We start from the raw sequence: 16551 nt of genomic DNA on the forward strand, positions 1-16551 counted from the left end.
TACTCACTTACTGTACCCCTCTTGTTTTATGGGCTGCATGGGACCAGATGTCACTGTCTCTCTCCAACCACCTCAACCCATTGACTCCCTCCCTCTTACCCGTGGCAAGGGTAATGCCCCCCAACGAATCAGACCTGGAGATGTTGCCCACCACAGCCACTGCTGCATGACTGTAGCTACCTGCTGATGTGTTTGTCACAGGCAAACCCCTACCAGGAGGCAGGTGGTGAGACCCCTCCCACTCCAACAATGCCCACGTTGTCAGCCCTCAGCGCCATCAGAATGCTGGAGCAGCTTGTTTTCTTGGGGTGCTGGGTTGGGATTTCAATGCCTGCAATCCTTTCTGTTCTAGACTTCAAGTCTGTCTCCATCCCCTGGAAGTTCTGGCCCTGCCCTTCCTCTCAGACCCCTCCACTGTCTCTGCTCTCCTGTCCCCCTGACCTGTGACCCGGTTGACCTTCCTCCACCTTGCCAGCTCCTTTAAGGTGGGCCCTGGGGTAGACCTGGTACACAGCAGCCCTGGGCCCCTGCCTTCCGCGAGGAAGCTCTGCAGGAACACGCTGAGCTGGTTCAGGCAGCACAGCCTCACCCTCACGGTGACCTCAGTCTGCACCCTGCGCTCAATGTGGAGCCGGTGGGGCGGGGAGGTGGGAGGGCAGAGCGCGCCCTTCTTGTGGGAGAGGAGGGCCACTGTTAGGAGTCTGGTGATAGCATTAACTGGGGAGGGGGGTGTGAGAGTCAGATTTCTTTGGGCCTCTGTCAGGTCCAAGTAAGGGACAGGATAATCCCTGTTGCACCCTGCTTTCTGGGAGTCCAGAACTCTGTATGGGGAGCCCCACAATTCTTTAAAGGAGGAGCCGAAGGGGACAGCAGTAAGGGTAGGGTGGGGAAGGGGTGGCAGGCAGTTAGGAGATCTGAGATTCCAGCTAGCTTAACAACTGGTGCTCCTGGAGTGCTGCTAGCCCCCATATGCCCCATGGAGGATTCTCTGGTCAGACCAGGATCAGGTCAGACTTCAGGGCTCCTGCTTATCACAAAGGGCTCAGAGGCTGAGCGTGGGACCCGGCCTTGGCAGGGCTGAGTCAGGCACTAGGGGCCTTTCTCTTTCATCTTTCTCCATCCCCTCACTCTTCTCTGTTCTCTGACCCAGCCGTCCCCCTCAACTTAAATTCATTTAGAGGATTTGCTTTCAGTTAAAATCCAAAGGGGAAAGGTTTAGGACATTTTGGGGAAATCTGTTTCACTCAAGACTTTTCCAGAGAGCCGTTTCACTGTATCCGCTCCCCCTCCCCTGGCTGCCCCGGAAGCAAGGTGAGGAACCCAGAGGAACCCAGGGATATGTTTAAACTTGAAGCTGGTAATCACCTTACACTAAATAGTAAATAGTAAATAGTAAAGAAATTAATAAAAAATAAAGCAAGCCTAAATGAAGAATCAAGTGAAACCTTTTAAAGAAGTGACATGGGGCCTTGGCTACACCAGATCCGCCAGCCTGCCCCCCCCACAAAGTCAGGGGCATGTGAGTAGGGGCTGCTGCCACCACCACGGGTCCCAGAGCCCTGTGCTGGGGCTGTGGTCTCCACCCTCAGGGATCGTCCTTGCTCCACGTCGCCCTGGGATATGTGGTCAGTAGGGGCCCCCAGTAAGCCTGCTCAGGTGAGTGGCCAGGGTGCGTTGTAGGTCAGAGAGCCTCCTCCCCAACCCCTGCCGGGTCCAAAACAGCCATCCATGGTGACGTAGGTCAGCCAGGCGGCACCCGAACCACCTCTCCCATGGGCCTGTCAGCTCAAAGTAGGAGACAGGACACCAGGAATCTGGAGATGTGGAGATTCCTAGTCAGAGGTGGGAGGGTGGTGCCTGGGAAAAGCGAAGGGTCAGAAACCAGAAGGCACACCCCCACTGTGGCAATTATGACAACTGTGTGTGAGGGGGCGAGGCAGAGTGGGAGGTAAGCATTTAGAGGTCCCCAGAAGCTGGGGCACACTTGCTCTTTTCACATTCCCTACAGAATCAGTGGGAGGGCTAGGGCAGCAGTGGATGGGACAGCCACAGAACAGAAGAGGGGGCACAGGGGCCTGGCCTGGCCCTCTCCCCAGATCCCAGCTCCTCTGGGTTCCTCGCCTTGCTTCCAGGCCTGCCCACTTTCAGTACCAGTCTCTGTGCTGCTTGGCTGCTGGGGGTTGAATATGTAGCTGGAACTGCCTGACAAGGCCCCAGGGAGCCTAGAGGAGGGGAGGGAGGTGCCACCGTCAGGGCTTTTGGGGTTGGAGGCTCACTTAGATGCCCGGCTCTCACCTGGGTGTGATGCCAGGGGAGGGGGCAGCTGCTGTGGAGGCAGGGTTGGAGGGTGGGCAGCAGTACTTGTCTTGGTCCCGGGTCAGAGCTCATGGAGTCACCACGCTGGGCACCAGAGAGACAAAGCAAGAGCAGGCCAGGGAACAGCATATGCCTGTGCTTTCTTTCATGTGGTTATTCAGGTCGGAGACCCAGGAGCCAGCCCTGAATCCTCTCCCTTCTACAGACATCCCAGACATCGATACCTAGGAAACTGTTGAGCGTGTGGCCTTCTCCCCAACCACACTGCCACTTCCTCGACAGCAGGCCCTGTTTTTGGACTATGGTTTCCCAGTTCTGCATTGTTGCTCCTTTTCAGCTCTCACTAGTATTTGGGGTAAGTCAGCCCATGTCCCTCTCTGGCTTAAATTCCTTCAACGCCTCCCCATTGCCCAAGGCATAAAGCCCGAACTCTTTAACAGACAACTAGGCTCCAGGTTACCTACATAATCTGATCAGCGATCTTTCCCATCCTACCTTAGAGGCCCACTGAATCCTCACTTCCCCTGGCATACAACATGCTCTTTAGGCCTCCCCACTTTTGCACTTGTTCCCTCTGCTTGGACTATACTTCCCCCTTCTCTCTCTGTTAAACTTGACTTTCAAAATCCAGCTCATCGATCTCTTCTCTGTGCCAGGACTGCGTTTCTGGCAAACAGTATGCCTTATTGGGGTCTGAATGGCAAGCCCTCAGCAGATGGAGGCTCAGTGAATGGGAGGCTGACCCCAAGAGCCAGGCTTACACTTCTTTTTTTTTTTTTTTTTAATCTTCATTTTATTGAGATATATTCACATACCACGCAGTCACACAAAACAAATCGTACATTCGATTGTTCACAGTACCATTACATAGTTGTACATTCATCACCTAAATCAATCCCTGACACCTTCATTAGCACACACACAAAAATAACAAGAATAATAATTAAAGTGAAAAAGAGCAATTGAAGTAAAAAAGAACACTGGGTACCTTTGTCTGTCTGTTTGTTTGTTTCCTTCCCCTATTTTTCTACTCATCCATCCATAAACTAGACAAAGTGGAGTGTGGTCCTTATGGCTTTTCCAATCCCATTAGGCTTACACTTCTTGTCGCACTCTACCCAGGTCCCTTGCTAGGGCCTAAGGATGGCAGAGGGATCACGGGCCTCAGGATCCTGGGAACTGCAGTGAGCAGCAGGTGGGGCTGGGGGGCCTGTGGCTGGTAGGGGAGTTAAATGTGCTCACTGTTAGAATGAATTCTTCTTTCATGATGTTTTAGTTTTCTAAGGTTGACAAAACGTGATAATCCAGAAATGGGTTGACTTTTACAATAGGGATTTATTAACTTTCAAGTTTGCAATTCTGAGGCTGTGAAAATGTCCGAAACAACGCATTGACAGGGCAATACCTGGACTCCTAAGGCTGGCTACTGGCGAGCTTGGGCTCCTCTTTCAGATAGTCAGGCACGTCTGCTGGTCCTTCTCTCCCAAGTTTGTTTGCCTCCAGCTTCTGGCTTCAGTGGCCTCCTCTCTGAACTGCATGTTTCTCTGTTTTAGCTTCTGTCTCTGTTAGCTCCTGTGGGGCTTTTTTCTGTGTGTTCTCTCTGTCTTTTATCCTTTTAAAAGGACCACAGTAAGAAGATTAAGACCCACCCTGGAGTACTCAACTGAAATAACCTAATCAAAAGATCCCACCACAATAGGTCTACACCCACAGGAATGGATTAAAAGAACATGATTTCTTCTGGGGTACATACAGCTTCAAACCATCACACATGAGGCAGGAAGCAGAAAGGGATGAGGGTGCCTAGGCTACAGTGGTCACCTCCTTTACCCAGACCTTCCCTTGAGCACCAGCTTCTTCTGGGGCAGGGTGGGAGAGATCTCAGCATCCTGCTTTTGTTGGGACAGGGATGTAGGTGGGTGGAGGGGAGGGACAGCTCCTCTTAGTCCTTGTGCCTCAGCCCTGGGAAAAGATTGGGAGGGAGCTGAGCTGTGTGTGTGTGTGGGGGGGGATGGGGGAGCTGTTGTCCAATACCCAGCCTTCTGCTAACCTCACTGCATTTCTCCCCTGGGACCCTCAGAAACCACTCCTTCCCCACCCCCAGCCATGATGCTACAGTAGTAAAGATTCACCAAGATGCTCACTACACTGCAGATTGGGCCAGTGCAAGAGACAGGTGTAGAGGACATGGGGCAGGCCCTTTTGGCCAGCCACCTGGGAGCACCAAGGGCACTGGGTCAGCAGGATAAGGTGGGGGTTGGGGGCACTCTTAGTAGGGGGGGACCCTTGGCTAGAAAAGCCTACCTTTCAGAGTGGCAGTAGCTAAAGCACACCCAGTATCTTGGGAAGCCCCCTTAAGGGACCCAGGCATACTATTCCCAGCTTCTCTTTTCTCAGCCCAGAGGCCTGAGGCCTCCAGATGAGTTGTCGTGAAAGAAACCCCCAAAGGAATTTCATCAGTGGATGGAGGGGCAATGGTGGGAGGGAAGGAGTCAGGGCTGATGCATGCTGCTATCCTGTGTCCCTCTACCCACTTCCAGACTTCCTGCAACACTTCAGTGTTAGCCTGGACCCTAATCTTGCCAAAAGCATGCATGTTGGCAATCTCCTAACAAGGGAAATTGGGTGTAGGTGTGTGAGGTTTCATGGAGTTGGGAGCTGGCACTGAGACTCCTACTGCCAGAGGCCCCACTATGGCCCTGTCTCCAACACAGATCAGTTACTGTGGCTCTAGACCCTATGGCAGCTGGATGACCAGTGTCTGTACCCTCCCCCTAGCTTCCCTTGTCTCTTTGGCCTTCAGTCTGGGGTCTTGTCAAATCCCTGTAAACTCAGAATTGCTCATCTCCTTGTTAAGTTTAGGGTTCCCCTTTCCTCACCTGTGTTCTCAAGGCCTTGGTGCCCCCTTCACTCCTTACAGAGGTTCTCAGTGGATTATGGAGGTTGAGGAAGGCTCAAAAGCCACCAAATTAAGAACATCCAAAGGGCAAATCCCAAGTACAAAGGGGAAGTCATACTTGGGGACATGCCTGTTACCCACCCTGGGGGAGAGGCAAAGTATTTGGGAGTGAGGAGATGGTTGGGAAAAACCCAACGGGGACAGGTCACAGAAGGTGATATCCTGAGAGAGAGTAGAGAAGCCACTTACTCTGCAGCTCCCTCCCTTTCCTTCCCAAGGTGTCTTGTAGGCCCTGGGAGGTACTTGCTGTGAGGCAACCAATGGATGTGAGGTGTGACAAGTGGTAGTTGATCATCTGCCAATCACAGAAGCCTTGGGGTCTAAGGAGGAACCCTTACAAATGACCTGGTTCATACAAAATAACTTTTCTCATTCCCTCCAAGACTACGAATGCCTCTTTGGATTATAGACCTTCTTCCAGCCTCAATAAGAGGAAATAATTACACAGTAGCCACTTTGAAACCAGTTCTGGTTGGTTGACTCTTATCAGCACCATCCCTTCCTCCAACTCCATCTGGTCCTTGAGTCAAGTGCTCCCTTCTACAGGTTTAACTAAACCACTTCGCCTCACAATCCTGATCACATGGATGGGATTCAAGCTCAGACTGTCAGGGCCAAAATTTCCTTCCCAGTTTAGGGTGCCAGGTGGCCCAACGGTAACTGGCGTGGTTGGGAGTGTTTCTTTTCCATGCAATCAACATCCCAGAGAAAAAGAAAACCAGTACCAGTATCCCAGACATTGCCCATACTCTTCCAGTTTTAATTACCCGTAGGGCCAAAAATGCTCATCACTTAGTGGGATTGATCATCTCTTTTCCAGAGCTTAGTTAAAAGAGGGAAGTTGCTGAACCTAAATTTAAGCAGACACCCCACTGAAATATTCTCTTCATTCCCTTTTAGGGAAACTTCATTCTTCCTGCCCCAAATCCACATTCCCCCAGAATTTTAATACAATAAAGAAAAGGATTCTCAACTACGTAAGTATATCAAGATATTGTGAAAGTGGCCATAGCATTTCAAGGGGCCCAACAAATAAAGACAAAGTCCTGGCTGGATTTAAGAAAACGATTTCTTGTTATAATGAACCAGAAATACAAGATTCCACTGAAACTGGAAAAACTGACAGAATATGTTGAACTTAATCAAAACTTTAAGGGAAATAAAAAGTGGGTCAAACAAAGTCAGTGAGTGGGAGAAGCCCAAGACTGGTTTGGAGTAAACATAACGATAAGAGCATTTCAGCATGGGCATCTTCTGACCCCTGCCAGCATTGGTCTGCCATCTCCCCCTCCTGAAGCATCTGCCAAACCAAACGGCTTCTTCCTCCACATTGCAGTTGTAAGCCAACCCAGCAGTATCCCTTTGGACATGATATAAAGCCAAGAGGAAAGTTTATTCATCTCATTCAGGGGTAGAAAGTACACATACAACCCAAACACTGGTTATCATCTTTGTAGTGTCAACACACATAGTAGTAACTTTAACCATATCAGAGCTGCTACCACCTGTAATCTGTCATGTGGCCCTGTAGCTAAGTCAATGTTCCCAATTTGCTATGTGAAATCATCAACGCAGCAGAATGCATTTTTGCACTTCAGATTTTTATACACTTCTAAGAGGACATTAAAGATGTAGAACAGAACTATACCTCAGAAACCCAGACATCAGGGAGGCACATTAATCTCCCAATTACACTGATTGTAGAGTGTACCTTAAATGACTCTTCTTGGAGGCACAGAGATGAACAGAGGAAGTATTAGAACACCAAAGCATTTATGAGGGGAGGCAGGCGGGAAGAGGGTGTCCTAGCCACAAGGCCAACACATTCATATTCAAAGAGAAATCTGGGTGAAAAAAAATATGTGTGTGTGTACATACATATATATATATAAAACCAAGTCAAAGGGGGAAAAATGGTTTCATACAACACAGTATCAAAAAGTAAAAGGAACACTAAATGCACAACTGGTGGCAAGTCAGTCCATAGCCTGTTGTGATAGGTCCTTCCAGCATCAGTCAGATTTCTTCTCATCTGTTATCTTAAAGTTATTTATAGGTACGGTGACTTTATAGAGTCTCTCATGGGTAGGTGGGCAGGCTTCAATCGTTGGTTTCAGGATCTGTCTGTGCCATGTAGGCATCCAACTCTGCATCCAGGTGTCCTTTCGTTTTCGACATGTATGCATCCAACTGGTTATCCAGCTGCTCCTTGGTCAGTACAGGGCGAGCAAGGGCACCTCTCCCTCGGCCACGGCCTCTGCCTCTGCCTCCAAAGCCCCCTCTTCCCCGACCTATCATACCCCGACCTGGCCCAAGTAAATAAAAAAAAAAAAAAAAAAAAAAACAGAAGACAGTTACAAGTAAGTTTAATGGATGATCTGGTATATGCCCCTTAGAGCAATGGGGCCTAGCTGAGAAAGACTGAAGGGCAGGGCAAAGAAGAGAAATCTGGAAAAACAGGAAACATACCGGGTAGAAAGCAACACATGGAAAGCACACACAATGAACCCCTTATTACAGGCTCATCTCTAAATACTATTAAAAAAAAATTATTCTACCAAGATAAGGGAGAATAACTAATACAACACAAAATAAAATCTTAATCTCTCCTAAGAGAAAGAAATTAAAGTTTGAGACTCTTTAAGTTCACAATTAAAATACATTATAGGTAACCCCATTTAGTAAGATAGGGAGGGGGTAACAAGGGCACAGAGAATCAAGGGTGTGAAGCTAGACAGTTTTCAAATTAAGCTTTGTTTCCTTCTGGGAAGTCATCTCATTTCTCCTTAAACCTATAAGCCCAAAGAACTGATTCCAAGTTAAGAAACGGGTTATTTTGACACAGAAACAATGGGGGAGATGGGGAGAAACACTGAGTAGTCCCTGCCACTTTGACCCCCAGTTTTAGCCACATTATGACAAATATGGTCATCTGGAGGTCGTTTCAGTTCATTTAATACATCGATCTTCCTGAAAAGCTATTTTAGTCCTCCCACCTGTGGCTGTATCAGAAATCAAGTCAAAGAAAACTTGGAAACATGCTATTTCATCCTGAAACCCAAACTAGCTTGCAGTTGACCCAATAAGCCAAGTGGCACTTAATGGGAGCAGGGAAAACAAGCCTTCACTTATCAAATTTCCTTTCCTAACAGTTATTATCCCCTGGAAACTTGAAGGTAATAAATAATGGAAGATCCACCACACACTTTAAAAGGACCAAAGCAAATATACACAGTGACTATGAGAATAGATCTTTTCTCCCTTGGACAGGTGCTGTGAGGAGTTTTCCACTAAGCGCTAAGACAGAAAGCTCCCATGAGATTTGGCATTAACAACAGCAACACCATTAAAAAACTCTCCTCCAATCTGGATCTTGAAGTCACAAGTATCAGAAGCCTAAAAGGTAAGATTATTAAGAGCCAGTTAGTAAACTGACAATGATAATATTATCTTGCTCTCTACCTTGATCAAAAACCAAGGTAAAACTAAATACTGGCCATTTTGTCATTTTAATAATATAATTTAAATTTACAAGATCTGGGAACAAGACTACATATAATCTGGCTCTGTAGTATGCATCTGACTGGTTCTCAGAAAAATCCTGTGACTTTCCCACTACCAGCACGTGAATCTGGAAAGTAAGTCAGTTTCAAAACAAAACAAGACAAACAAATAAGCCTGCCTATGACTTGAAGCTGTGCAGAAAGTGGCTCTGAGGTTTTAAGGGAGAGAAATAAAGGGGAGCTACTCTCTGAAATTGGTAGCTGACTAACCTCTACCACCGATTCCTCCACGACCCATAGCTCCACGCCCTAGGCCCCCTCTCCCAGGACCTCCACGACCTCGAACACCACCTCTTCTTAAGCCCATTCGGGGAGCTACGGCTCGTCCACCTCGGAGCAGGTTTTGACCTTGGAGAGGAGGCATACAATGTATATGCAGGTAAATCCAAGAGAGACAGTGTAGATTCTAACCAAAGGAAGGCAGTAAGGGTTAAATGAGTAAATTTGGTTAATTTTTAGGTCTGGTGGGGCAAGCTGCACACTAGTGTGAATAGATTAAGCTGCTCTTTATTCAATCAAGTCAATAAGTCTGGCCACAAATCCATTTTTGGAAGAAGGTGGGAGTAAGTTAATTAGTAAGTACATGTATTCAATAAATACTACTGAATATTTAGATAGATGCCTAACATTATGGTAGACCGGGAAAAAAAATGTGGTTTCTGCTCCCAACACGTTCTTGCAAGGGACAAGAACTATACAGGGAACAGTCTAACAGTGTCCAAAATGTAACATACAGTTAAGTGCAATGGGTCAACTTGTCCTTTTTTCCAGATGCAAAAGTGTGCTTCACTAGCACCAGGAACAGAGATGGCCAAGTGACCCATGAAATTTCTCAGATTTTACTTATTTCTACAACGTGGATGTGCTTTGATTCAAGAAGCAGCAGGGTGTTTTAAAATGGAATGGAGATGACGTGAATTACCTTGTTATGCAGGTCATAGCCTCTCACCATTGCACATTATCAGAAAAGGAATGGTATCGATAAAACACATGCAGCACTATTAAAATATGTGATTTCAAAAGTTATTAATTAATACAAATTCAGGTTTAAAGATGTTAAACAAATGTGTCCATAAGCAGCCCAAGAGAAAAGGGAAGGGGGTAGGGTCCGACAATTATCAAGTACACAGCACTGACCTCGGAGCGACATCCCGCCCCTAAGAAGGGTTCTTGTGGCACGTCCCCCACGTAGTCCTCCTCTGGGTAAGCCTCTCTGGATTATGGGCAGGCCGCGTCCTCCAATTGCTCCCCTGGCCAGGGTCCCTATGGGTCGGCCTAACCGTGCCTGGATGTTACTCTTACCCAGACGCTGCTTTAAGCTCTTCTGGAAAAAAAGGTGTTGGGGATTTGAGATCAAAAAAGCAATCCAATGGGATTTGGCAACCCAAAGTGCAGAGAAAAAGAAGCAAGTGAGATGCCTGGTGTGGAGGGAAATAAACCTGCTGTGGGTGACATAAAGATCCCAAACCAGAAGCAAGCTTTTGCCTCCAAACAGGAATACAAAAGAAGCAGAATTCTTATCCAGAGTAGAAACTGTCTAAGAAGCTTGAGTATGGTCCCATGAAACTGGCATCATTACAAATTACCTCACTAGTTTGGCTACAGAGGTCACACTTGGAACTTTAGTTTTAATAAGACCACTAGTTCAAATCCTGGATTCTGCTGGTTTTGAACCACAGGTTGACAATGATGTGACTTGATTCATACCTGCCCAAGGACTACCACTGTCTTCAAAGGCTTACTCAAACACCAGAGGAAGTTCATCATACTCTAGGCAAAATTTAAATTACAAATTCATTTGAGTTCTTGTGACTTAAGAACAAGATTGATTTCTCAGTCAAAGAGGCCAGTGTGCTCCATTTTTCCTCTGAGTATCTATCTCCAGATGGTCCACTTTTTACCTTAAGATGTAAATAAACACAAAAAAGTCAAACCTCCTTTCCTTAACATTTCATAAATAATCTGTAATTCCATATCTATCTTTGCAAACAACTCCAATAAGCCAATATAATGACCTTTAGTTCAAAATAAACATACAACTCAAATGTATCTTCACAGAGAGCCAGCCAAACTTGTGTTGGCATCAGGACAGGTGACCTATAATTGCAAAACTCAGGCCACATTTGAGGATAAGGACACACTGGAGATGGAGATTTTCAATTATCTGTCTCTCAGAGAGAACCTTAATGAAGACAACATCTTAAGAAAATTAAATTCCTCCAAAGAAGAAGGGGACAATACAGCCTTGAATACAACCAAGGCCCTGGTAAGCCCATTTTCCTATAAAGCAATCAGCTGGTATCAATGAACATAAATTCTAAGCATTCTCAGGTTTCAATCCAATCAACTACCAATGTTTCATGTTTTTTTTTTTTTTTTTTTAATTTCAATCATGCCCTCAAAACAAAAGATGCTGTGAGGCATTATTATTAGCTTTCTAGCACAAGAGCTTAAATGGCTTTTCATGTGTATCTAATCAACAGGCGGACAGGCAGGTGTAACATATGATAAGGGCCTGTTCACATCACTCCCTGGATAGCACACAATTATGAGGCCAGGACTTCACCCTACAAGTCCCTTGTGTTCACTCATTAGAGTATACCCTCCTGAGTGTTGTGCTTAGAGGGGGTTAAGGGAGAACCACGCAATGCTTACAAGCTGTCCCTTCTCAATCCTTAGCTGGCACCAATACTGGTCTGTAACAGTGACAGGAAGCTTCAGGATGTTAACTACATAATCCAGTTTGCACTCGAGAGCTGTGTCTTAAAGTAGCTGCTAGCCACATGTGGCTATTTAAATTTCAAAGTAAATAAAATTTTAAAAATCTTGCCCCTCAACTGCACTAGTCACATTTCAAGGTTTAACTTTCAATAATTTTTTATATTTACCCTTGGAAAATGGTGGTACCTTATACTGCTTTCCTAGGTCAGGGACAAGTCCAGTCACTCCAAGGCTTATGTAGCCAAAATTGAAAACCTTGTTTATTTTTGGCCAGTGAGCCCAATGGTTCGCGGTGGGGGTGAGAGGGTTGTTATATTTAACTGCTGAATTTATGCACAGCCATGCAGTGCTTCCAGTTAAAGTTCTTACAGTTGCATGGCACCGCCCTCCAGACGCCCAGCCACAGCTTGGACATATCCTTCCACAGGCACTGTCCGGACTTGCATATAAAGTCTATGAATAATAAAGAGCAGGTTTTATTTCAGGTCTCAATAGGATTATCTCTTACTGGAAATTTGAAAGAGAACCCACTAACTCTTAAATTAATTACTCAGTGCTCTCACTCTACTGATAAAACTTTAGGTGCTGTGGAGACAAGGGTCATGCAACTCTTTCTATATTTGAGCACTGGAAAGCTCTGACTAAGGCCATCTAGACTCCCTACACTAGGAGATAAAGATTAATATAATTATTTCCCTAATTTGTAACAGAAAGTGAAAGATGTTTTGAAGCTTATCTAAAACAGAGAGCAAATTTCTTTGTGGAAAAACACAGTAAAATCTACTTTAAGAGGAAAGGACTAAGAAACAAAAAAGATTAACATTTACTGATAACCCAGAAACAAGCCACATTGGTGGCAAACTCCCCCAAAGAGAAAGACATAATAAAAAGTTACTTATCAGTACCTGCCAAAATTGGAATTCTCTGAACTTCTCTTTCCTCCAGAAAAGGTTTAGCTTTTGCCCTGAGCCACCATGTAATCATCCATCACGTCCTGACAGCCTCAGTGGACTGCCTGACAGAGATCATCAGCTGCTTCTGGAGTACTAAAACCCATTCTCTCACCTGCTTAAGTTTTAATGCTGCCTGGACAGAGGGTCTATTCTCCATCTGCTGGGCCAGTCTTCTGTTTCTGGCACTGGCTAGCTGCTGTTGTTGCTGCATCGAAGCTCGAATATTCACTGGCATCGGCTGTTTGTTCTTCAGCATATTAGTAAAGCTTCAAGGTCGAACAGAATGGATGTTTAAATAAAAGCTTTATAATAAAACATTTATTGGCATTTTCATGGCTTGCTAGACCAGGAGCTCCAGATCCCACGAACTTTTAAGTAAAGTGGTACACTTAGATCAAGGCTGATGTGGGTTAAAGACTCCTCTGTTTCCACAAACTTGCAAGAATCAGAAACTGAGAAATGCAGCTAAGTGTAGCACAATCAAAAGCGATAACAAGGGCTCAGGTGATGGCTTTTAGAGAGATGGAAAGTATGAAAAACACGCCGTAAGCAGGTATGATGACAAGAGACAGAAGATGTAGTTTCAAAGACAAACGAAAAAAACCAAAACCTTGGAGAACCCGAGGGTGCATTCCAAGGGCAAATACGAGAAAGGACCAGAATACCTTCAAAGCCCACGGATATACCAACATCCATATAAATTTTAGGAGTGTATCACATTTTTGTACATTAAATTCACTTAGTTAACATGTGAATATGGATGATTAATTATGATACCATACCCTAGAAGACAGAAGCACATGTGCTTCAGAAAAGCAAAAATATGTATTAAATTAATCTTAGCAGTCTAACATCAACTTAATAAAATCAATGATCAAAGGCATTCAACGAACAAAGCTCTTGGAAATAGAAACTGCCTTTTAAACATCTTAACATTTTTTTTTTAGTCCTGAATGATCACTTTTTCTGGCTCCCAATGATTTCTTCTGAAAAAGTTTTATTAGTTGAATCATTTAGGAGCTTGTGAAGACAGTCCTCTATTATTCCTGTCAAGGTATGTTTAATGGAATGGAAGAGAACACTTAATTGTAAAAGAATACAAAACAAAAACAAACTAAAAGCAGAATGGAAAGAAAGTGAAATGGAGCAAAGCAAGTGCCTCTTACAAGGTCCAAGAATGACATTCAAGGGCCTCTGGACAGATTCACAGCTTGCTACCTGCCTCTTACAGGCCAAACACAACACTGCTGGCCTTGGACTGGGCAGCAAGCCAACTGCAGCCAGGGTACCATGCTACCGCGCTGCATCACCCCGTATCAATGTAAAAAAAAACGTGAAGAAGAGGGAGGGTGTGAGGAGTCTTTTAAAAATACATCCCACCAGAAATATGTTTCAGACAGCTTAACATGAAAATCTACTGATAAGGGGTTTTGAAACAACCGCCCAATTTGTTTTGCGTACCACATAAGATGCAACTAGGAACAGAGGTCTGTAGCCTTCTGTTGGTATTTAGTTAGTTTAAAACCGGTTTTTGTGCATTGGACCCCAGGGCCAATTTAACAACTTTTTCTTATGAACGAGCTGAAGTTGCTGTTGGCTGCCTCACCGCTCATTTAGAGACATCTTGGTGGTGCTTTTTAGCACAACTTTCGGTGCTGACTGTGCAGCCATCTTCAAATCCCGAGAATCTACAAAGGAGAACAGGCAGAGTGAGCAGAGAGGCAGAATAATGGTCATCTAATTTCTACAAGGGCCAAGGCACAAACCAACAATAAAAAGGTCTATATCACTATTGACTATCATACCAAAACTCATTTCAGGTATTTAAGTTTATAAGACAGTTACCTCATATGACTGCGTGGTATGTGAATATATCTCAATAAAATGAAGATTAAAAAAAAAAAGAATCTAAGGAGAATGAAACCAGAATAAAACAGATATGGATTCACACCAAAAAAATAAGACAGTTACCTCAAACTATCAAAACTTCAAGGCCACAGGACAGAAAATATCTGCCTAGTCTTCAAAAATGGCAGAACCACAAATGGCTAAAATAGTATGTCACTGTTAACTTGACTGCATATGACTTACCCAAGAAGTTTTTTTAAAAAATACTGATGCTTGGTCCCAGACCAATAAACCACACTCTCTGAGAGTGGGATCTGGAGATCAGTAATTGTAAAAAAAAAAAAAAAAGAAAAAAGAAAGAAAAGAAAAAAGCTACCCAGGTACCTGCAGTCAAAGTTGAGAATTACTGATCTAGAGAAGATACAGGCATTATTGGTTTGAACACTGGTTTTCGACCCCAAAATCAAGCGAGGGGCTTAGCAAAGGACTAGGAACGTGGGGGAAGACGTAGAAAAGGTTTCCTAAATGGGCACTCACCCGGAAGTTAGCTCCCAAAGAGCTCTACAATATTTAACTCTAAAGTCATCATTAATTTCCAACGTTTCCCAAAGCCCAGAAATCCTCATTTCATCTCCCTACCATCTCAAAGTCCTGTCAAGACGTCCAACTTTGCTCAACCCGCCAATTTTCCATTTTTTCCATGTCGTATCCCAATCTTCTCCAACAAACCCAGTTTCCAGTTCCGCCCCTCCCCCACTTCCTAATCCAGGGCTCCGCCCCCTCGCTGGGCCTCCACGCTCCAGTATCACGCCCTGACTTCTCCCACATCCCAGTACCCGCCATTCCGCGCCCGCCAGCCCTTTCCGCTCCCAAGACTTTTCCTCCTTCTTCTCACCGCAGAAACGTACCGAAGGAAACGGACGCCAGCGTTCCTCCCGGGGCTGCCACCACGGCTGAGCAGGGAGGCCGGAAACCGGCCGAACCTGAGTTGACGCTAGGGGAGCTCGGGTTAACTTGATGGGCGGTTGGTTAGATACGTAAGTGGTGCGTCGCTAGGTTAGTTCGTTGTTATAAGTGGCCGTTTGGGCGACCGGTCAGTCTGCTCGCCCGGCTTCCCTTTCCTTCCTTCGTCTGTGCCACCACAGCTGCCGCCAACTCCCGCTCGATGTCCAAAACAAAATGGCCGTCACGCCCAGTGCAGAGTGGGACCGGCTAAAATGGCGTCGACGACATTACGTCAGCCGTCAGATACGCGCACAACTAGAGGGCGGGAAAGGTTTGTGTTACGCCTGCGCGAGGACCAGGGGTGGAGCCCGAGGGAGAAGGCGGGGCTTTTATAAAGGCACGTTTGCGTTACACGCCGCGCTCCCACCGTGAAGGGGCGTCGCCAATGGCTTTGTTTTATTGGGGGCGTGTGAGGGTTCACGTTGGTCGTATTGTTGCGGGTTGAAACTGTTACTTCTTTGGGTCGTTCGTAGTCTGGGCCGGTGAGAGCGAATTTTGCTCCGACGGAAAAAAAAATTATATTCCCTCGCCCCCTCCTTAGCTAAAGACAGACCATCTAAAAATCTTTACGCGAGATTTCTCCCAGGTCCGGGACTACCGGACCCGGATAATTTTCACTGGCTTTATCCCTATACACCCAGTTCAAAGAGCTAAGTGCCACAAACGCCCCAGCCAAATCCGGAGGACACCTCTGCCCGATCCTGCGCCAGCCACCACTGCGCGTCCGTATTTTCCTCTCCACTTCTTTCTCTTCCTAATTTGGCCTGAGTATTGTTTAATCCTTATTTGGGGGGATTTTTGCGTCCCTGCTCTCCTTTCCATGCTCTCCCTTCCTCCTGCCATCCACGGACCTATAGGATTTTCTTACGCTTTGGTACATAATGAAAGTCCTCAAATGTTTGAGGAATGAATGAATGAACGAACTAATCTTCAGTCTCTTATTTTATCCCATATGCACTCATCAGGATCTATTTTCCTTCCTAGAACATGGGTGTGTACGTGTTTAATGGTCTAAACACGTGGCTAAAGTCCAGTAAGGATGAGGATTGTGTATTGTTCACTGCTGTATCCCCAGTTCCTTCACAACACCTAGCTTACCGCTGGTTCTCAGTAAATACTCTTGAGTGTGGAGGGGAAAATTCTCCTGGCTTTATAGCTTAGAAGCTGATGTTTCTCCAACTTCCAG

The 16551-nt window shown here is 45.7% G+C and overlaps 1 protein-coding gene across 8 annotated transcripts; it reads right to left on the reverse strand.

The window, feature by feature from the left end:
* Positions 1 to 6326: 6326 nt before the first annotated feature.
* LOC119526645 (chromatin target of PRMT1) lies at positions 6327 to 15569 on the reverse strand. Of its 8 annotated transcripts, none has more exons than XM_037825935.1 (6): positions 15269 to 15557; positions 14119 to 14200; positions 12625 to 12778; positions 9976 to 10159; positions 9049 to 9186; positions 6327 to 7581 (listed from the first exon to the last, which is right to left on the reverse strand). In XM_037825935.1, the coding sequence occupies exons 2-6, from the start codon at positions 14181 to 14183 to the stop codon at positions 7376 to 7378; spliced, it is 747 nt and encodes a 248-aa protein (XP_037681863.1). In that variant the 5' UTR covers positions 14184 to 14200; positions 15269 to 15557; the 3' UTR covers positions 6327 to 7375. The 8 variants fall into 8 exon arrangements, 5 of the variants coding, with proteins under 5 accessions (XP_037681863.1, XP_037681862.1, XP_037681865.1 ...); XM_037825934.1 differs by having other exon boundaries at positions 9976 to 10162; XM_037825938.1 differs by having other exon boundaries at positions 7444 to 7581; positions 9049 to 9244; positions 9976 to 10162; positions 15269 to 15564.
* Positions 15570 to 16551: the final 982 nt, after the last annotated feature.

The sequence above is a fragment of the Choloepus didactylus genome, chromosome 2, assembly GCF_015220235.1.
Source record: "Choloepus didactylus isolate mChoDid1 chromosome 2, mChoDid1.pri, whole genome shotgun sequence".
NCBI lineage: Eukaryota > Metazoa > Chordata > Mammalia > Pilosa > Megalonychidae > Choloepus > Choloepus didactylus.

Coding starts and splice junctions, on each gene's coding strand:
- LOC119526645 (XM_037825934.1), bottom strand. CDS start 14,183: ATGGCTGCACAGTCAGCACCGAAAGTTGTGCTAAAAAGCACCACCAAG. Junction 12,779..14,118: donor AAGATGTCTCTAAATGAGCG/GTGAGGCAGCCA, acceptor TCGACCTTGAAG/CTTTACTAATATGCTGAAGA. Junction 9,187..9,975: donor GGGCGGGATGTCGCTCCGAG/GTCAGTGCTGTG, acceptor CTCCTCTCCAAG/GTCAAAACCTGCTCCGAGGT.